General features: G+C 46.6%; 1 protein-coding gene across 1 annotated transcript in view; it reads right to left on the reverse strand.

Moving 5' to 3' along the window:
• Positions 1 to 22,670, reverse strand: part of CACNA2D3 (calcium voltage-gated channel auxiliary subunit alpha2delta 3) — a 717,352-nt gene that overhangs the window by 174,662 nt on the left and 520,020 nt on the right. The window contains exons 15-16 of the mRNA XM_036878109.2: positions 6,330 to 6,401; positions 4,923 to 5,003 (exon numbers count right to left, since the gene is read on the reverse strand). Of these exons, the coding sequence (XP_036734004.2) occupies positions 4,923 to 5,003; positions 6,330 to 6,401 (153 nt within the window). The remainder of the gene's footprint in view (positions 1 to 4,922; positions 5,004 to 6,329; positions 6,402 to 22,670) is intronic.

Here is a 22,670-nt window from a genome sequence, read left to right on the forward strand (position 1 = left end):
GCTCACCTTCCCGCCGAAAGCCCTCCCCTCATTGCTCACCTGCCATCTCTGCTTCCCCGTGATCCATCCACACCTCAGCCTACTAGGATCTGCCGCGGCCATGACCCCCTGCCACCAGATGCCACTGGAACGCATTTCTCCAGGCACTGGTGGCCTCATAAGTGCCAACTCCTATAGAAAGCTCTCTCTTGAATCCTTCTGGTCTTACCAGCACCGCTTTCTCCTCCCTGACACTCTCTATTCCCTGAGCTTCCAGGCCCCATAAGAACTCATTTCCCTAAGGTTCGGTCCCCAGTGCCCCCCGTCTGCGTTAGCTCATTCTCCCAATAAGCTTCAGGGGTTGAGTCCCAGGTCTGCACTCCAGCCCGGGGGCCTCTCTCCTCAGGCAGAGCCACGCCTCTGGCTGCACGTGGCTGTCTCTCCCTGGGCTGGCGCAGGTGCCTAGCCAGGCCCAGCCAACTGTGGCAGCCCTTCCCTTAGTACCACCACCCTCCCTGCTCCGTCTGGGGCACCACCACCCACCCAGATTCCCCGGTTAGAAACCTGAGCCCCATCCTTAGACTTCTCTCTTTCTCTTTCATCTCCAACTTCTCAGTCTAAGCAATCGCTTTTTCCAGAAATTCCTCACATTCAGCGATGCGTCCCCACCCTACCATCCCTGCGGATTTCATGGGATGGATTGCCACAAGGGTCCTAACCTCAAAGCTTGGCTCCAACGAAGTCGTCCTCCAAACCGATGAAAGTCGCAGGCAACCGATGCTGCTGCTCCTCTGCGTAAGACCAGTGCAGACCTCCCCCAAGCGCCTGCCTACCGGCTCCCCCTGGGTTCTGGCCCCAAGCATCCGACCCTCGCTGTTACCACTCGTGGCCTCTCGGGGCACAGGGCAGTTGTCTCCCGCCCGGACCTTTGCTCAGGCATCGCCGGACACAGAGCGCTGCCCCTTCCCGCCACCCCGCGAATGCCCACCCATGCTGTAAGCCTCAGGACCATCTCCTGACCCTCCTGTTGCCCCCTCCTTTCCATACCACGTCTCCATACAACCCTGGGAATTTTTCCATTGCGACTTTCATTCTAACGCATGCAATCATGGGCTGGATTTCACGCTACACCTGCGTTCCTGCCTCCCCACCCTGGCTGGTTCCCTTGACTCTCTCTCTCTTGTGCTAATTAAAGCAGGACCCCCATTAGCACAAGCTGTTTGCAGGGAAGGAGCCTCTTGCTCCTCTTGGACCCGTACAGCCTCTTGCATAACGTCTTGCACACGGCAGGCATTGTGGTTACGCTTTGCATGTGCCTAACACACTCATCACATCACCCCAATGTTATCTAGTTCATCTTCAAAGTTTGGACTTAAATATTTCAAATGAGCTGAAAGGAAGGTGATTGGCTATGGCAGGTACTTAGGCCATCCTCCGGAGGCCGTACCTGGGAAACCATCTGGTTAAAATCCTCCCAGATGAATAGTCAGTCTGGGGAAATGACATGGGAATGTTCTGGTGGCTGGTTGGCAGCACATGGATACGACCTAACGTAGACGTAAGAAGAGGGACTCTGGGCAAATCTCAAAACCTGTTCTGTGGCTGAGTCACTCAGAAAACCAAAAGCTTGTAAGGCAAAGTCCAACATTTGTTTTTGGCCACGAAGCAATATGCTTAAGGAAACTCAAATTTTTGTTTTATCTGATATAGAACCAGTCTTCCTGTTCATCCTAACATGCAGTCCTGTGGAGTAATTGAGAACAAATTGGACACAAAGCCATCCAGCCCAGGGGCTGCTGAAGGGACCCTCGTCCTGACACAGGCTCTCCTGAGGGCCCGGAGCCTGGGGCAGTGGGCGACCCTCCCTAGCGCAGGGACGCTGGGCTACTGAGGCGCATTCAGTTATAAAATGGCTCGCTGTGTTAGCAGATGCTTTGGTGTCTGCGAGGTATTATTGGAGTGTCTGGCATTCTTAATAAAAATTGCAGGAAGTCTGATTGCTTGTGGGAAAAATCTATGAAGCTAAGGGAAAAGAAAGAATTCTATCTTCTGGAAAAACCTCAAGAGCCGAGAGCTGACTCATCTTTACAAGGTGTTAACCCAGAGGGCAAGGTGTGTGCTCTGCCACCAGGAACCCTGCTTCCCCAAGGACAGGAGCCCCTCGGCTGTGGCTGCCCCCCGCTGACAGGCACACCTTTCCCCAGAGGAGGGATGCCTTCAGTCGAGGCACATCACACCTGTGCTTCTGACTGCCAGCATGACCCTTGCGAGAGCGTAAAACAGAACTGCCCGTATTTCCGTTAATTTTCTGTAGCTGCCCTTCTTCTGTTCTTGGTTCCACTTTGTTTTATTCACCGTTTATAAGCTGAGTTATACTAAGAAAGTTATTTCAAGGATCCTCAACTAAAAATGGGGCCAAGTGGTACCCACATCATGGGAGCTTACTAGGATTCAATGGGAATAGCGCATAGAAAGCACTTTCCCCCCACCTAAACACACAGTAGAATGTCTGACAAATGCTTGTTTTATTTTACTTGAACTATTATATTGTTTTCAGCATTTTAACTATTATTTCAACTCTTGCTATTGTCATTTATTATTCCTAACAGCTTCAGGGTAACAGCGACTAAAATCATGGCTTGCAGATCGTGAGATATCTAACCTTTCTGCACCTCGATTTCTTCAGCTGCCAGAGAGCATCCGGGCAACAGCTGTGTCTACCTGTTACAAAGTGAGGTGATGCTGCAGAGAGCTCAGCACAGTGCCCCGTAGAGCAAGTTAAGGAAATAGACTCACAGGGTAATCAGTGTCAATTCCATAGTATTTCGCACTTCCGTGATTTATTCAGCATAGGTCAAGAAGTGGCCCTGAACTTGGGTTTCTATATGTTCTCATAGGAAATAAAAGGCTTAAGCCTTGCCTGTCAAAGGAGTTTCCTCTGCTGGGAGTGGGGCAGGTGCCGAGGGTCTGTCTGCACGTGCTGAAAAGAGTCTGAGCCTCTGGGGGCTCCAAGAGGCCAAGCCGACAGGTGGGGTGCAGCACAGGCTTACGGGCAGTGGCGATGCGAGCCCCAGAAGGCAGGCAGGGGAACCCACCCCCTGGGCTAGACGATCCCTCATGGCTGCTCTTCGCTTCTCAGCCCTCCCTCACCATCCGTGGACTGTTCTGCTCTCTTAGGAAAATCAGGGTACAGAGCAAGGTGATTTTGGGGGGGCACATGGGCCCTGTATTATACTTATCAGGCAGAACAGCTAGTAAGAGCCCTTTTAAAATCCCTTCCATCCTCCCAATTACATCACCAAGAAAGCTTCCATTTAGCATATCTTTAACCCTGGCCTTACTAAGACATTAAAAAAGAGCAAACGGATCTCAGATTCAGAACTTGAGATTATCAAGAAATCATTTAATACTTCTCTTTTGTGTTTATGATTTTTCTTACAACTGTCTTCTATAATGGCAAGTGACGCTGGCTTTTATTTTAAAACGGTGATGCGGTGTTCTCTATTAAAACCTAGTTAAGTGAAGAAAGTTCTGGGTCGGTTTACAAATGAAGTGTTAAATAAATAAGGGTACAGATGGCACATGAAGGTGACAGCAAGTCATGCCATGGTAGGTGAGGGGCTTAGATCTGTTCCGAGCACGTGGGCTGAGGAGTTACCCAGACCTGGCTCATGTCACACTCATCTCTTCCTACATACATGGGTCTGAGCCCCTGAACATGTGCCCTGTGAACCTGAGTGTCTTCTGGGTCAAATGGATGCACTGGCACTGCCCTTTCTGAGGAGGATTTGGTAATGTGGTGTCAGTAGCGCCCTCTGCACAGTGCAGAGGACCTGGCCAGTGTCATCTACTCATGTCATACATACCCTGAGCATATCATGCATTTTACTCACATAGTAATAGGCAGACACTGCTATGACATTTATGCCCTGTCTTGTACAACATGGTACCTTTTTAAACAGCCGTTTTCTGCACCTCCTGCCCCTCCCACCCTCTGAGGGCAACCTGGTCACCTTGGCTGCAGCTGTCTGTTCAGCCAACTTGCCTGGACAGGAGTTTTTTTGCTGAGATGCCTGCTGACTGGCTGGTAGTTGCTCTTGCTTGTGTTCTGACCCTCTGTCAAAAGCAGGCCTGTCCTTATCGTCTTAAGAATCCTGCCTAACACACATGACGTTGGGTCCTAAGCCTTTCCCCGTGTCCTTCAAAATTCTTGGAAAACCTGCTAACAAGTGGGAGGGTCCCAGCCTGCAGCCACCATGCCAGCCATTCAGGTGACACATCGTTCTGTTGGGCATTCAAGGTCAGGAAAGGCCCAGAGAGCATGGAGCCCACAGCTGCTGAACCTGGGATGCAAAGGGGCGTCAGAAGCTCTACACAGGGAGCACCCCAGTGCGGAAGCACCCCATGGGGACCAGGAGGCTTCAGGTCACACCAGTCTCCTGAACCAGCGTGTGACCCCTGCTCCTGATCAATGATACTGGTCAATGCTTGGCGCGAGTCTGCCAGTGGGTGTCAGTCTGTCAGCACCCCGGGTCAGAAGGGGAATAGAAGTTCTGAGAGATTGGTCCACGTCCAGCTCTGCAGGGATGGACCCAGGACCCCAGATATATCTGCCTCTATGAAGCTAAGGGAAAAGAAAGAATTCTATCTTCTGGGAAAACCCCAAGAGCCAATGACTCATCTTTACAAGGTGTTTCTTCGAGAGAAAGAAACACTTCCTTCGTTTCTTGGCTTTCTCCCGCTGTGCCCTGCACACCTGCAGCTCAGCAGCCTGGGGAGGCGTGCGGATTCCGAGCAGGTCTGCCCGCACGTTACTGCACCACTCAGGATGCTGGGAGAGGGAAGGGTCTCTGTGGCTCTGTTCCCTCCATCGCCCCGATGCGCTGTGGCGTCACCTGGGCCCCTGGGCTCTGGGCTACCAGGCGCCACAGGTGCTGCATTACCTTGTATTTGGGGATGGTCTTCAGGAGTTCTCTCACCGGGACATCCGTGCCGACCACGCCCAGGAGGACGCCCTTTGACCTCTGTTGAAAGCAAACATTAAGCAGTAACCACTCAGTAAGTTAATGTGGCAGAAAAAACAGAACCTCCTGAGAAGCCACACACTGCAGAACACGGCCCGGAGCCTTCCCTGTGTTTTACAGAGATTGAGGATCCACCCAGATCTCCAAGAGGGACCCTCCTCTCTCCTCCACCCCTGCCCAAAATATTCCTAGACAAGACTGTTAGCCTCTGAGGCCAAACATGACCTCCTGCAGCTCCCAACACGCCACCCACACCAGGACGCCCTGATAGCCATTCTCTCTGCTCTGCTGCAAATTAAGATGTAGTGTGAAGCAGCACAAATGTGTCAGCAGCTAAGAACTGATCATTCATCAGTTTACCTTATGGACGCTCTCTGCAGGAAAGATTTAGCATGTTAACTACTTTCTGAATTTACACTGCCATGGGTGCTCAGGAGAGAGAGACAAAATAGCCCAAGAAAGATGTAGGAATGCTAATAATATTTTTAGCAGTGAGTTGGAACCAAGGACTAAGTGGAAGAAATAGGCCTGTTTCCAAGGCCAATGCGACGTGCTGAAACTTTCTGGTGTTAGGACAATCTTCCGGAAGAAGACACAGATTGCTCCTGTCCGTTGTCTCCCCCAAATTCAAGGCCAACCAGAACCTCAGAATGGATCCTATAGAGACATAGAGTCTCCACGGGGGCTGTCACTTTGAGGTGAGACCATCCTGGCATCAGGACGGGCCCTATATCCGGTGGCTGGGGTCTTTAGGAGGAAAGGAGAGGACAGGGCCCCATGGGAGGTGAAGGCGACCTGAAGACAGAGGCAGAAACTAGAACTAGGGTGCCGCAAGCCGAGGCACATCTGGGGCCCTGGAGGAGGCAGGGAGATCCTTCCTTGCAGCCTTCGGAGGAGGCGGGGCCCTGATGACCCCTGGATTTTTGGGGGTCAGTCTCTGGACTGATGAGAATAAATGTCTATTGTTTTTTCAGCCACGCCTTCTGCGGCACTTTGTTACTGAGCCCTGGGAAACTAACGTTGAGGCTGGTGACCGTCAACCAGAGAGCAGTCATCCCGCCATCATCAAGAATTCTCTCTGGGTTTTTCCTTCCTCTGGCCATTCAACACAGATTTTGGAAACGTGGTACCTACTGTAAAATGATGGCTTCCTGAATTCCTCTCATCTGTTCTTGATTTCGTGATTCTAACAGCGAGGTTAAAAGTAAGGAAAATTTATATATCCTCTATCATTCAAATAAATAAACAAAGGTCACCGGAGTGTGCGTCAGAGGGGGTCTGAGATGACAGCCCTCCTAGCGTCAGGCGGGAAGCCGCTGTACTCACGGTTTCGTTCTGCTTACTGAACACAGGCATGGCGACCGTGGTCATCAGGATGAGGCCCTGATCGTCGGCAAGCTGCAGGGACAGAGAGAAGCCAGTGAGCCAAGAATGCTCTGGAAGCCATGGTGCTGGAGGCCGGCCCCCTTGACCATCGCATCCTTTCCTGGCCCCTGGGAATGGACCAGTGCCTGCTCGAGCCTTTAGCCTCAGAAGAAGGCAATGTCCCCTGTATTCTGATGTGCAGATGAGGACCCCAAGCCCTGCTGGGGTGACAAAGTCAGTTTCCGTCAGTCACCCCAGCCGATCTGTTCAGTGCATTTGGTATTTGGGTTCAAATGCAGCCTTGTCTGGACCTTAGTGATTCATTTTATTACCACGGATTGATTTTACTATTTTTCTTTGCAGACATTTATGTTTGGTATGTGCAGTATTAATGCTCCTCCTTAATCTGAAAAATTGAGGGTCAGAAAGCATGAGCACAAGGGGTGTTTCAAGTTGCCCCTGCTGGAAGCCTCTACGGCCCTCACGGGAGTCAGGGCCCTTGGGACCTGCATGGATCTCTGCATGCCAGTCCCAGATGGAAAACAAACAAATCATGAGCAAAGTTAAAAAAAAAAAAAAAACTTGATCATTTGACCCCAATAATCACTGCTAAGAAGTGAACCGTTTCTCCTGGAAGAACAACCCTTGAAATGTGGCACGTGATACACTTCTGCACCCTTGGGATTGCGTCTGGAAGCACCGAGACTCACCAGCACATCTGATTTTCAGTGTGGGAGACAGCAGCCCCAGCTCTGCCCCAGTAACAAACGGGAAAGCGGAGTCCTGGAGCACCGTAGGCTTTCGTCCAAGACAAACCTGGCTCTAATTCTCCTCTTTGAATCTTTATTACCTGCATGAGCTAAGCCTCCATGTCCTCATGTGCAATAATGCCAATTAGTCCCCAGCACTGTTGCCATGAGGACACAATGGGAGCACGCCCGGCACAGTACTGGGCATACGGAGAGCTCGGAGGATGCCAGCGCCCTTTCCTGCCTTCAAGGTCACACGGCTAGGAAGCAACAGAGTCCAACGTAAGCCCAAAGCATGTGGCCCTGGTGATAGGGACCAAAAGTGGCCTGGCAAGTCTGGGAGAGGCATAACCCAAGCCTCAAATGGAGCCATGCAAGGGAGAATCTACCCTGTGCGGCGCAGAGGGCTTTCTGACGCCTGGGCACTTCTCTGCAGCTTTAGTTCCGCAGAAGAGTCAGGTGTCACTCTCTTAACATTGGAGAAGAGGCATTATAAAGAGAAGACCCTAGAGCCCTGAGGCTCTCAGGGACTGACGTCTCCAAGGATTGGCTGCTTCTTGAGAAGAAGTCACTCAAACTCAGTCCATTTCCTACCAGCCTTGTTCTTCCAGTAGATTCTTTGAGCCACGGGGCCTCACGACTTGGATGCGGTACACAGAGCAGTAGTTGGCGCACTCGGGGGCATTAAAATGCATTACCCCAAGCCCCACTCCAGACCCTCTGAATGTGTTCATTTAATAATTAGTGTGCATATTAAAATTCAAGAAGCACTGTTACAGGGCAATCCTTTCCGCCATCAATAAGCATGCTAGCTAAAGGCAACCTTGTAGGAGTTGGGAAAAACTCCACAGAGGGATAGAAGGGACCATGTTTTTATTAGTTTTACCTCTAATATCAAGATGGGCCTACATTCCCCCATGACAAACAAGATGAGCTCAGAATCTCATGTCCGTCACGGGCTGGGATTCCACAGTGTGATGGTTCATTCATGTGTCGGCTTGGCTCCGCCACGGTGTGCAGGCATTTGATCACACACGTCCACATGTTGCTGTGGATGTGGTTTCTGAGACGTGATTAACATTTAAATCAGTGGACTGGGATAAAACAGGTTACTCTCCATAATGTGGGTGTGTCTCATCCAATCAGTTCAAAGAAAAAAACAGGTCCCCCAAGGACGAAGGACTCTATTATTTGGGGCACTCATGCGGGTGTCAGAAAACATGAACACACTCACTTTACTAAAATATGAATAACTAAATAATATTAATCATGAGATGATGTTAACAGTTACTGTTGTCAAGAACCAAAACAACCAGTATATAAGAGTTTGTGAGAACACGATTCCAACATCTTGCTAAAAATACTTAAAGTATACTGTGGTCACCACTGGGGGCCTGCAAGGCCGCTTTCAAAGGCAGGACCAACCCACAGTAAACATTTCTCTTAGAATCAGGAATCTTCCTGTGTTCTGACGCCTTGATTAATCCTTAATGCTGTAAAGAAAACTGATTTGAGCTGATCCTTAACCCTGGGCAACTCCCACTTTGCAACTCAAATCAAAATTTCAAGCAATGCCAACATGTGTCACGGATGAAATCAAAACACACCATTGACAATAATAAGAAATGAAGCTTTTTTTCCTGCAACCCATAAAAATCAGTTATAAATCACTGGTAATTGTCCTGGCGCAAACACAAGACCGTGGGAAACTAACTTCCAAATATTAAGCCAGAATATAGTATCAGCTTCACTCAGGGGCTAATTCCAAATGTGATTAAAGCATCATTACCTTTAAAAAAAAAAAAAACCTGGTAATAATGTATTAGTGCTGAAACCCCTCACTTGCAACCACCCCTGGTAAACGAAGGAAATGCAGCGACTTCAGTGTGGCCGCTGTGCTGGGGGCTCACGAGCTCCTCGCCTGGGGGCAGTTCTGGCTCTATCTGGATTGGCTTGGCGGGAACCCTATCCTGCAGCCTTCCTGAGGCGTACCAGCTTGTCAGTACAGCCACGAGGGCTGGCAGACCCTGGACATACTGCTTGCACAACATTAAGATGCCCTTCTGTATCCACCAGCCCCGTGGCTCCCAGGGCCACAGCTCTGGGTTCTGTGAGTCGCAAACATGTCCACCAGGAGTTGACTTGCCCTGGGAGCACTTGTGATGGGAAGGCCTCCGTACTCCCGCCGTAGTAAACAGCAGCCAGGGGCAAAGGTTTTTTTTTTTTCCAGACCACCAAGCAGAAGTTAGGCAGCCGACCATGGCCAACACTCTTTGTGTCCACACACTAAGGGGCCCTGCTTTTCTGTGGCCCCCCTGACCTGCGGCAGCTGCTGAGGCAAGAGCTGCTCATGATTCATTCATGTGGCTTCCAAGAAAAATGCAGACGTAGAGTCAACATTCATTTTCCAAGAGGTGGGAATGGGAGACGGGGCCGCCATGATCCGCTGGGCAAAATCCCATTCACTGAGGTCCCAAGTGGGAATCCTAAAATGAACTGCCCTTCGGCTGTGCTTGCACAGGTTTTGAACAGGCCTTGGAAGTGCTTGGGTGTGGTGCCCTGTTGTGTAATAAGTGCATATTGTTCCATATCCTTCATTTCCTATGCTACATAGTGGGGACTGTTCGGTATCAAAGGAAATGACGAATAATAATACCGAACATCTGGTTTATAAAACACAAACTTGCTCAACAGACTGACTGCTTCCTGTGAACTTCCCCAGTTAACCACACATGGGGGCTCCCAGAGGTGTGCACTTGGACTCAAGCGTGAGCAACGTGAGCGACGCCAGGCCCTGCTCCTGGCACTTAATTCGCTTCCACTAGCACCAGTCGGCAACACCGACGGCTCTCAGCTGTGGCCCCCGAGAGGATGGGCACCAGAGCTGTGGTCTGCCAGACCAGCGGCTGGTCCGCTCGATTCCCGTGAGCCTCTGCTGTGTGCCAAGTTCCATGCCATGTGCTGGAAGACAAGCAGGAACAGACATTGGTTGTACCCCAAAGACCCTGAGCCCACGAGAGGAGACCAGATGGGTAGGGGGAAGAAGAGCTGGCGGGTAGTGGGGGGCACACTGTGTCCCATTACACGAGCAGAGGGGCTGTCTTCTTCTGGACTAGTTGGAACTGGTAAACATGTCCAGCATTTACTGACATCCATCAGGGACTGGGCGGCAGATTTGCCTCCTGAAACCAGTTTACAGGAACGGGGTCCCTGATGCACAGCCTTTTCATCCGTTTGCTTTATACTTAATACTTATTTGAACAATGCAAGGGAAATATTTTTTTAAAATTGCTCAGCACTGCTCTCTCCTTTTTCTGCAAGTATCTCCCCCGTCCTTTAGGGGATTCTCTTCATCCTTCCCCCACCCCAAGGTTCCCTTGGCAGTGCACCTCTTCTGTTGCGCATGTGGCTGGCCAAGGAACCCAGGCTGAGCCAGGCACACACACACAGACACACACCCCCTGCCCAGGCCACACTGATCGTTTTATTAATTAGGCACACGATTCAAGATAGGCTGCCCGAGTTTGTCTGTGTTTTCCTTTCTTCCCTTCTGCTGGTAATGGGAAAAACTCTCTACTCTGGGTGGATAGTTATAGTGCTGTAAGCCTGACAGCCATGCCCCCACCCCACAGAGAAGGGCTGAATGAATAAAGTCAACCCAGAGAGAGAAGGAGAGAGGAGCGTGTGTGTGTGTGTGTGTGTGTGTGTGTGTGAAATGGGGGAGAAGAAGGGGCAAAGGGGTGAGGGAAGAGGAGGTCAGAAGGGGCAGAGGGAGGGAGGTGATGAGTCCCTGCAGGCTTTCAACCCTAAGGTCAACTGCACCCAGACTTTTTTCCATTATTGAGTTACTAAAGGCAGAAAGATTTTTTTTCTTTTTGCCCAAATGAGCATGGATTGGGTTGGCGACTTTTATAACAGAAGAGTCTGACTTGTACAAGTCAATATTGGCCAAAAATGACATAGGTAGCTCCAGATTCCTATTGAGGGGGACCGAGTGCCACCTACAAGCCACACAGGGGAGGCCTTTCTGGGGCCAGGAAGGCCCAAGGGAAAATGGTGGCAACATTCCTAAAATAAGTGGTTGTGTGTCCCTCCTACAAGGGAGGAAATTTAGATACTCAAAGATACCCAAACACTGGGAATAGATGGTGATTTGGGGAAATGATGACTCCTTATAGTGCTATAAAAACCTGTGGTCAGTAGGATTTTGTGGAAAAACCTTTGTCACAAGCAGAAGTTTGCCTGAGCAAGAAGTCACAGAACTAGACACTGCTTCGGGCACCGGGTAAGAGATGCAAGACCATGCGGGAGAAGAGGACAGGGAGGCGGTGGCTGCAGGGGCTGCCTGTGCATCAGTCAGCCCCTGTACACCGGGACCCACAGTGGCCACGGTGCTGCCTGGGCAGTCTCACCTTTGCAAGAGTGTGTAATACTGCCTTCTTCACATCTTCACTCAGAAGAAGCCTGCCGGGGCCAGTGGCAGGACCCTCTGTTTCTGCAGCAGTTGGAAGCCCCTGGCAGTGAGTGCCAGGCCCCAGAGAAAGGAGGCGAGCTGGCCGCCTGGTCCCGAGAAGTCACTGGAGCCCTACAGGAGGCTTGCTAGGTGGGTTTCAGCAGAGACCCCTCCGGGTTCTGCTCAGCCCTGCAGGCTTGTGAGAAGAGAAGGTTGCGCATGAATGGGGAACTCAGCCTGGGGAGAGACTGGCTCTAAGTCAAGAACAAAGGCCAACTAGCTCTCCTTAGACATATCTCTGTAATTTGCTCCTCTTATGTTTACATGTTTTTCTTTTCTTATAAAACTTGGTCAGTGTATTGATTGTTAGTATACAGTATATCCTATGAATATAAAAATACATAAATATTGTATATGTGTGTATATGATCTGTGAGTACACAGCTGTATTTCTGACGTGTCTCCCTTCCAACACCTGGGATGAACCCCAACTTGCATGCTAAGAAAAGACACTGCCACCATCTAGTGGCAGTCAGGGAAAATTGCAGGCACAAGGACCTAGGAGGTGAGCATTTCCAGAGAAAGCCCTTACCAATAAAAATGTATTTGAGTGGCAGCCCGTGTCACTTATTTCTCTACCCAGTAGAAGCAAAGATAGGCTGTGTGAACTCTTAGTTCTGTCAATAGCATTTGCCTTGACAGGAAAACAATAGTACTAAGAAGTGGAATAGCACAGCTGTGTGCATTTTTATATAGCAGATGAAACATTCTGAAAGGAGAACATGGATTCTTGGGTGTAGGATCTGAGGATGTGATGGGAAAGGGGAGATGCTTTCACACCCACTTTCTCAAATGCGGCTCCAACAGGAGGGAAGCCAGCTCTTTGGCATTTCCACTTCTCTTCACAAACTTAAGTTTACCAGTGACTTAAGACTCCCAAGGGCCATCCTATGGGTAGCACATGACAATGGGCTATGGGATCAGGGTGGGAACAGACGGCACCCATGTCTTCCAGGTTCTACAGTCCATGGCAAGTGGAGAACCGATGGGAGAATGCCATCCGAACAGCATTCTGTGAAAAAGAGTTGGTGAGAGTGCTGGGCGAACATAGAAATGTCCTGGAAAACAGGACAGGAGCCAAATATGTGGCTATATGGAGACCCTCCACTAAAAAACTCCCTGGATCCTTCCTTCTATTCCCAGACCAAAAAGTCCCCTGTATTTATCCCTCCTAATGCCTGCCTACTTCCTTGCCCCCAAATATCCCATCTCTTCTACCATCATAGTATCTCTTATGCTCAATCCTGGGCAGAGATAACAAGGGAAAAAGATCTATTAAGAACCATATTCATTAATCTGTGTCAACTTTTTATGCTGGGTATAAGCAAAAGGACATTTTCTCTGGAGACACATCCCTGGTGGAGAAACAGCCACCCTTCAGAGGAAGAGCACAGGTGAAACCCACTGAAATGTGGAAACTAAATACTAAGGGTGCATCTGATGCCTGGCAAGGAAGCATAGTATTGGCAGTGTCTGTGTGGCTTGTGTTAACATTACCTGACTCTGAATTTTACTTGTGCTTTTCCACAGCTGTTTGTGACAATCATGAATTTGGCTGGCTGTTTCAATAGTGGCCAGTTTTAAATGAGAGGCTTTTCACATGTCTGCATATTTAAAAACTCATTTCCTCATTGGCCTAAGAAGCCATTGACATGAGAAGGGAAAGAAAGATTAGCTTGTTTCAGTGATAAAACCAAAAGATTTCTAAATTGCTGTTGGTTCTGTGTATCTTTGAGTGTTTTTTTAAATTTATCTCTTTTCTGTATGATTGAAACTCTTAATAAGAACATCCTCATAAATTCTCTTCTACAGAAAGTATTTTGTAAATAAGACTCCTAAGAGCAGATGCTTGTAATGTTATGTCCAGAAATAATAATATTGATAATAATCCTTTTTTAAAAATCCCTCTTTGCACAGATGAAAACAGTTCCTTATATGAATCATGGCAACACTTTGACATGAAAATGTTATTAGAATAAAGTTTTTATACTTTGGGCTAAACATATTATATGTGATCATCAGTATTTTAGATATTCTTTGTAGCAAGAGATTTAGAAAAAGCAGACATTGTTATTTTTAACTGAAGAGCAGATCTTTCAATATAAGCAATGTGAATTGCCTGACTTTTGTGAGTTTTGTGATGCTACTCAGATGAAATGCTTCCTTTATAAAATCTAGACAAATGAAGAACACCAACCATTATTTAGTTTCTCATTTTGCCTGGAACTTTTCAACATTTTTGCAAGGTGCCTGAATCCTAAATAACATAATGCATAAACAAAGTAGCAATGGAGAACAGAATGAAAATAAAAATAAGAAATAGGTAAACCTTCCAAGTAACATTTTCCTTGCTTTGTATTTTATTGTATTGGTAAAGTGTAGTCACTCAGTTCTCAAGAATGCTACATAAATGACATTTTCTTTTAGCCAAGACATTCTAACTGAATCATTTTTACTTGCATCTGAGATTTGGAGATCCTGAATTCTTACAAGATTCACTGTATATTAAGTTGTCTAAATACAAAGTAACGATTCCCTCTTCAATGAGCTAAATTGTTGAATTTGTTCTTTCTAACAACCTGAAGACAAATTTGTGATTGATGACGTTGGATAAGGTTGAAACATCTATGTGAGAATCTCAAAATAACTTTCTTCTAATGAAGTTACTATTATTCAGGAAAATGTTTCTATTGTTTGCTTTTTCCCAGTGTTTCTAAGATCTAAGTCCTTAGGCAGAGAACATGTTTTATGAGTAAATATCTAGATAGAGGAGGATGTGGCCTCTGACCAAGACACACATGTAAGTAAAGCCATGGGCAAGAGGTTACTGCAGATCCATGTATCTGATTCTGAAAGCTGTTTCAGGAAACCGCTCTGTTTGTTTATTAGGGTACAACATACTTATTTCAAGAATGCCCCAGAACAATTGCAATGAGAATTATCATGGGGCATTGGATTTGAGCTAATATTTACAATGATTTTTGACACGTAAGTGACCCCTACATCATGGCTGAACAACTATATCCTCACAAACGTGGTTTAGACGCCTCCCAAAGAGATGCCTGAAAACACAGCCAACTGTCGGAGCTTCAGAGCCCTGGGACAAAACCTTCCCCTTGTTTAAAGACCCCCTGAAACACCGTTTCCTCCATAAAACCTTCCCTAATGAAGTGGAAAAATGGGAACCAGATGTTCTCCAGCTTCACTACAAAGATCATCGTATTTACTCTACAACCTAAGATACCATCTAAGACCAAACGTGTGCAAACCGTTAGTACGGCGGAGTCACCGAACGCTGCGGCTGGAAGGACAGGGGGGATCCTGCAGGGCCCACGGCCTCCGAGGGCAGAAGCCACACGCGATTCCGCCTTCTGTCTGTACCATGTGGCACAGAGCTGGTACATAAGCGGCGCTCAGCACATGGTCCTGGAGTGAATTCGTTCCAATCCTGTCCTTTTATTTATTTTATAAATATAACAAATAAACTGTATTTTCCTCGGAGAGGAAGGAAAAGGAGTCACAGGGAATCAGTACCAGAATTCGGACAAGACACCGGAGCCCGCCTGCCCCCTTTATGTTGTACACCCTCTTCTCTCTCCTGATCCCTTCACACAGTATTTCCGTGTGCAGCCCCCACATTGATGTGGCCGGCTTGGGCCATAGGGGGTTCTCAAAAGCTGGTGCCTACACACTGCTGCTGTGGACAGGGGCAGGAGGCTCATCATGTCCAGCTGATGTCACAGAGATAAAGGAAAAGGACCTGTTTTTAACAGCTTAGTTGAACGCATACCTTCCTTGGAAAACAGCATAGAGGGAAATGAGATAGTGAATCATCTGTAAACAACATCCCAGAGCAGGCATCCCAAGCTTGCTGAGTCATTGCTGTTTGCACATCCTTCCACTCACCCATCCTTCCTTCCGGCCATCCATGCATCCCTCTGCCCATTTGTGTGTCCATCTAGCCACCCACCTATCCAAGTCTATTCCCAAACAAGGCTTGCTATTACAAAAGGTCACCTTAAATGTTTTATATTTATAGAGCCTTAAAGTTAATGCTAACACAGACCTTGCCAAGTGTCACCTTATGCCCATAGCACACGTGGAGAAACTGAAGATAAAGGGGGAGAGTACCTTGCACAGGTCCCAGAAAGCGTCAGAGTGGGGACGGAGCTTTGGCAGCCCCTGTCCTAATCACTGCCCTGAGCCTCCTGTTTGGGGTACAAAGACAACCGCCATGTTCCCCCCTGGACCTTGGAGGGCAGGGAGAGAGGCAACTAAACACAGCATCCCTGAAACAGGAATACCTCCTCGCCACCAGGGTCCTTGGGAGGATGAAGTAGAATTACAAATGTCACCCACCGAGCACAGTGCCTGGCACGTCTAACAAGGATGACGGATCTAAGAAGCAGCATTCTAGGCTAGGGGAGGGAAGTTCAAAAGCTCTGAAATCTGCCCCCTGCACTACAAATTAGAACTTCCTCTGTTTCTCCATATGAGTTACACAAACAGAACAGAGGAGCATTTCTCCTTTATCACATGATGCAACATCATGGCATTAGTTGTTAAACAACAGGCTTTTTTAGAAAGCAGTAGGAGGTGTTGGTAATCATAACACTGTGACCTTAAAGGAGATTGGGAGGAAGCACCTTGGAAAGGACCTGTAACACACACCCAGAGGAAGGAGGTCGGGAAAGAAGAGACAGATGCTCCAGAAGCACCCAGCCTCTAAATCATCGACTGTGTCCCAGGCCTGGGCAACAAGGGGTGGGGCCAATCCAAGCCCACAGGGTCTCATGATACAGCAAGTGGTTCAATTCTGGGAGTCACCTCTGGAAAAAGAAAACCCAGACCACAGCATCAGTCCTTTGCCTGACATCTTCCACCTCAGGAAACTTAGCTGGATTTTCCAAAATCCTTCCAGTTCATTGGAAGGGATGGATAAACATCTAACTTTCTGCTTTTGAACCTTGTAGTCGGGCTGCTGTGCGTGCTTGCACAGCGGCTCCAGTCTGCCCCAGAGGGTCATTTCAGTCGGATCCTTTGGCGCGAGAGGTCTGGACGCTCACACAGAGCCATCCCTGCAGTTCTCATGGAACCGGACTACGTTTGGGTTTGTAATGAGTATATATCCATGCCGGTCTGACCAGTGAATCACATCATGGGAAAAAGGATCAGGCAACTGAACTATAACCAGACCAACAAATACATGACTCAGTTTAGCATAAAAAAATAAAATAAAAACAAAAAACTGAAAAGGCAGTTGCTTCACTAAAATGACTGATTTTCCAATTTTCATGTGCAGAAACAATGCAGGTAGACAAGTTCTGTCCATGACGATCAGGATCGCTGGTATAAAAAACTTATGCCAAAAAAGTAAAGCAGGGAAAGGTTGTGCCCGGGAGTGTAGAGAGTACGTGTGGGTTTCCTCCTGAGTAGCTAACTCGTGCCAGTTACCCATCACGTCTGCCACACCGGGAAGCTCTTTTATAGATCTTCACAGGCGATCGAAATCAGGTTAAAATCACTGATAATGGTTTGGTATTGATTTTCTGCAGATTGGCTTAGATTTACATTTTGGCATAGATTTGGTTTTCAAATCAGTCATTGAATTGCATTTGTTTGGACTCCCCTGAGCTGGAACAGTGTTTTGCTAGTCTGCATTCTCTCTCTCCATCATTCCCCTCAACTAACGGCAATGTAGTAACGCCATCAGGAAAGCAAAAGCATTTCTGACTCGGGTCCACGCTTTCTGGGCTGCCTAGTTCTGTACTTCTTTAAGGTACGCCGTGCAGCAGTCCTTAAAGTAATAGTCTCTTCCAGGGTCTTGACTAATACAGTCTAAACTCATATACACTGCCTTTTCAGGGAACATACATGGCATGTCAAGCGATGGATCTGAGTGGTCTAAACCTGTCAATAAAAACAGAGGAGAGTCCCAGAGGGCAACCCAACTCTTAAGTCCAAGATCGCCTTTGGGTCCGTAACAATTAGCTACCAAAGTGCATCTATAAATGAGGCAATCAGAACACAGGGTGTCCTGAGATCTCCTCCAAGACCGCCCCAGGCTAATGTGTGTTCTGCTCACCTTAATGTCCTGACATCCCAATTCATTGGACTTTTTAAAAGAAATGTTCACAGTCCTCTAGCATCCGTTCAATATAGAAGGAATAACAGTGTATATTTCTTTGGGGACATAAGAATGATTGTAATGAAAACAATTTTTAAAGTCCCACTGTTTTTACTCAGATGTTTCTCTGACTTTCAAAAGAAAAGGCAGTTTCCTTTTAGCAATGTCACGGTAGGCTTTGTATTGTTTTAACATCTCAAGAGAGCCGTATTTTATAGTTGTGCTTGATTTAAGTAAATAGTAGAAAACACTTACATATCTGAAATAAATGAGAATTTTTGAAAGAAGACTGATACCCTAAGACACTAACCAGGGAGTCTGGGACTAGAAAGCATTGCAGTAGTAGGAATTTGAAAATCAATTCTTGCTTTATGGTCATGAACCGCTAGTCCTTTCTTTGTCTCAAAACCATTTCTGCTTTTCTGCATCCAGTGTGTCTCTATAACCAGCTTTCTTGACAGCGTTCCTGTCCCTGTGGACACCACCTTCGGGGCACCTGGTGTGGATGGCTGGGGCAAGTGCTGCCCGTCCTCCAGACAGTCCTGTGCTGTACTGCAGCCTGGCAGGTGCTATTCACACCAGCTCCATCTCTCCATTTCTAAGCCAAGCTGGCCTTTCCTTCCAACCAGCCTGGCACTGAGGTATAAGACAGGCAACACCTCCGAGTGAAATGCAGGTGGGGCAGGTGAGCCCAGAGTCTAACCAGGCACCCATGGATTTCCCATACTCAGGTCAGTGTCATCCTAGGTATCTGACAGGGGCTGGGTGTTTGCGTGAAGATCAAAAATGACCTCTCTTCTGGGAGGAAATAAAGACACTGATAGACAAAAGTAGGTTTTTTTTCTTAGATTTGTCCCATGTGAAACCACCCATCATGTATAAACCACCAGCTTTTCGGTTAGAGCTGTGTGTACAGAGAATCAAGGTAACTAGATATGTGTTTCCACAACTGACTTCGGGCTTCCCATTTGTCACTGGCTTCGGGGAAGATTTGGGTGCAGCAAACAATTGTCCATCCCACTTAACGTATTTATGAGTAATACACTCAGCCCATTATTTTATATATATATATATATACATAATCACTCATAAAATAACATATGTTGATTGTATAGGATCTGAAAAGTACAGAAATGTATTAAGAATAGAACAAAATACATGTTCTCCTCCCGCTAGGGAATATCCACTATTAAGCATATCTACGCATTTCTTTTTAATATTGTCTTAACACATCTGCACGTTTACACACACACACACACACACACACAGACATACACACGAAGAGCATATTGTACATAAAATACTCTGATATAAAACTAATATATTTTCTTGTATTATTAAATCTTCTTTTGACTCATGATTCTGTAATGGCTTCCTAATAGTCTACCTTTGGAAACTTCGGTAACTTTCGCCATCATATTCCATCGGTGCCTATTTGGCCCTTCTCATCATTATAAATAAAACTGTAAGTCACTAACCAATTTAAGCTGGATTCTACAAAAGGGGATGATGGGGTCAAGGCACGCCACTGTGAAAGTTCTTATGATGTGTTAGCAATGTTTTCTTGGAAACTTTTGCCCATTTCCATGCCTGACAGTATAAAAGCTAAAAAACAAAACCAGAAAAATTCCATGTTTGCATAATGAAATTGAATCCCTATTCTTACCTTGCTTTTTTCCTTATTATAAAATAGTACATAAATCCTACGAAAGGTCAAATATATGTGAAGATGGGGTAAAACCAATTTTTCCCATATACACAAGTAGATATACATTGTGAGGTTGTTTAAAATTAACAAATTATTTCTTTTAAGCAGGAAATGAAAAATGACATCCTGCTTCCAAGTGGGGCTGTGGTCCCCCATCAGCCTGCAAGGCTCCCTCTGGCCTCCGTGGTTACTCTGCCGGCCATCCTGCCACGGGGAAGCCGTGCACTTGGAATCCGGGGGACTCGCATTCCTTTATGTTCTCAAACCCAGAGTTGGACGAGGCCGTGGGAAAGGGGTTGGCCAAGACGCATATGGGTATGAAATTTGCAAAGCTCACCTCCTGCCTCCGTAGCAGGGCAGCCTGCCCGGACTGCCACCGGTTTGCTCATTCAGAACAAGAGCGGAGAACAAAATACTCGGCTCTGTGAGCTCATTATGGCTGGGTAGTACACCGTACTCTGATTCCCAGAGCCCCCCACACTGGCTGCGGGAGAGCTGAAATGCTCGTTCTGCTCTGGCCTCTACTTCCCTTGCCTTATTCATGACATAGATCTATCTGCTGATGGAAGCTTCAGCCCACTGTACTGCTATCGCCTTTCGGACGCAGGAGAGCCCATTTCACCAACCCCAGCTTGGGGGTGCATTTAAAAGAAGCCTCTAGATGTTACTATAGAACAACAAATGATAAGAAGGAAAGCAGGGTTATCAAAACGAGATACGATGATTTACACACAAAGCAAATAAAGGTAAAAGCGAATGAGTCATAAACCAGAACTAAATGTCCATAGTTACCGCCTCTCAGTTTTGCACTTCCTCTGCATTGATACAACGATTACCTAACTGTAATGAAACCCTAAAATCACTAGGCCTACAGTTGTATGAAAACAGCAGCTTTGCAAACTTTCAATTTTCTATTTTCAATGACGGTTAAAATTCAACATTTCAAACTACAGAAGTTAAATGAGGCGAAGAATGATAAATGATGCCCCACAATTGCTGAAATCTGATTACACTGAGATAAGAGCAGGCCAAATTCTACTTGCACATGTTTATGTCTAAAGAATAAGACAAAGAAAGAAAGAAAGAAGAGAAAGAGAAAGACTGACTTAAGATAAATGAATGCTTCCATTTATTCCACCAAAATATAATATAAACAAGGAAACAAAGAAAATGCAAATGGATTCAGGATCCCATTTACACTCTGGGGGGAAATTAATAAAACAGTTCCAACCTGAAAGAAAAGCCAAAAATCGACCTCCATTTAAGCAGCCAATTTATGCACTCCTGAGTCCTCATACAAGTTAAGCAGCCCAGAATACCACAGCAGGCATAGAACAACAGATCTTGAACCCCGCTGTGTTTGTTCAAGAAGGCAAGTTAAACTACTCCTAACAGGAAACAAAGCACGCAGTCAGGCTATTAAACAGGAACTGTGTTTGCCATACCGGGCAGCCCTTGATGCAATTGCTGCTCCAAACAGGATTAGAGATGTGATTTTCTTTAACTGGTTTTGAGAAAAATGCGTATGCCTCCTCAGAAGTCTCAGGCTGATATTAACTAACACAATACCAGGCGAGACGCAGAGCACATTGGAACCTTCAAGAAACCAACTTTGACAAACTCTAAACTTGTGTGAACAGTAGCACAAAATGAAGGGAAGCGGGTACCAGGGAGCAGAAACATTAGCTCCTGCAACCAGCCAAATTTGGAATTCCCCAAGAGTGCTTTTGTCCTTAAGGATTCAAGTCTCCACTGTACAGTGATTAATCACACAGTGAACAACTGATGCTTAGTTCCTATAGACAGAACCTACTTGAAAATATGCAGCTTGAAAAATGGACTATTCTTGCCATGTATGACTACTGAATATACATTTGCAAATGGCTTTGGGTAATTCTGCTATGATATTACTAAAAAATGGGATTTCCCAGATAGTTTTGTAGAAGTGAAGAAATACCACAGAAGGGATAAAGGGAAAACTTTCCTTACATCTGGGCCTCTCTTCATTGTTGAATTCAAGGACACCAATTCACTGGAGAAAGTGGTTCAATTTCTCCAATGAACAGATCTGAGATGACTTGAAGGCATCAGGTCTGTATGCTACATGGTTTTTAACCAAAAATTCAGGATATTGCCTATATATTTGGTGAAAATATTTAACACTGATAAGGTGTTACCACCAGTTAATAAACGACCCCTCCCCAATTTTACATCAAGGGGTGAAATTTAGAGGGGCTGGAAATGATCTCAAAGGGGTGCTGAAGGATCACAGGGGAAACAAAATGAAACAAATTTTTTTCCAAACCATTATTCTAGTCATAAAAAGCTAGAACCTCTGGAAGACCCTCAAAAAACATTAGAATCATGAAAACCGTAACTTACCGACAACCACCATTAATGACTGATACACATAAAAGGGACACCCAGGCGGGACATGTTTAGTTGTCGATCAGCCAAGAGATTAAAATAATCATGTTTACAGAGACATAACTATTTAAAATATTTGTAGAGAAAACAGTTGCAGATGACACAAAGAGACACTCGAACAAAAACACGGCGCAAATGCCGACACCTATGGTCCAGTGTATGCACTCGTGACCTCATGAGAAAAGCAGCTACAGACATAACAGCGGGAGATGCCTCTGTTTCACCCCAGAACAGACTTGGATTTGGAGGGGGGCTCATTATAATCATGTCTGTGAATGGGTGAAATCTGTGGTGAATGTCAAAGGTTTTGGGGACAAATCTCTCAAAAAAATGATTCCTGGAAGCCTTACTTTATTGGGGTTTCAAGGCTGTTCTGTCTGATACCAGGTAAAAGGTGCAGCCTTTCTAATGACGCAGGGGGAACACCGTGTACCTTCTGGGCTCTTTTGGCCTCTGCTGATTATTCATTAGTGGCAGAGGTCCCAGGCCACTGCACCGTACCTGACTGTTCTCTCGGTCTGCTCTAGAGCCATCAGGGGCCAAGACAAGCAAGTGGTAATACGAACTCTAAATTTTGTGAGTGTCCAGCGTACGGCAGGCTCTGTGCTAGATGTAAGTAAGAGAAATGACTCTCATAACAAACTGGAAAGATAGGCTGTCATTCTTGCTAAATAAACAAGACACCTAAGGTGGACAGAAGTGAATCGACTTGCTCATGGTCACGTGGATGAAGGCTGGAGTGGAGCCCACCACAGGCCTCTGCTGGTTAAGCAGCAAGA

This window comes from Manis pentadactyla, chromosome 1 (assembly GCF_030020395.1).
Source record: "Manis pentadactyla isolate mManPen7 chromosome 1, mManPen7.hap1, whole genome shotgun sequence".
Taxonomy (NCBI): domain Eukaryota; kingdom Metazoa; phylum Chordata; class Mammalia; order Pholidota; family Manidae; genus Manis; species Manis pentadactyla.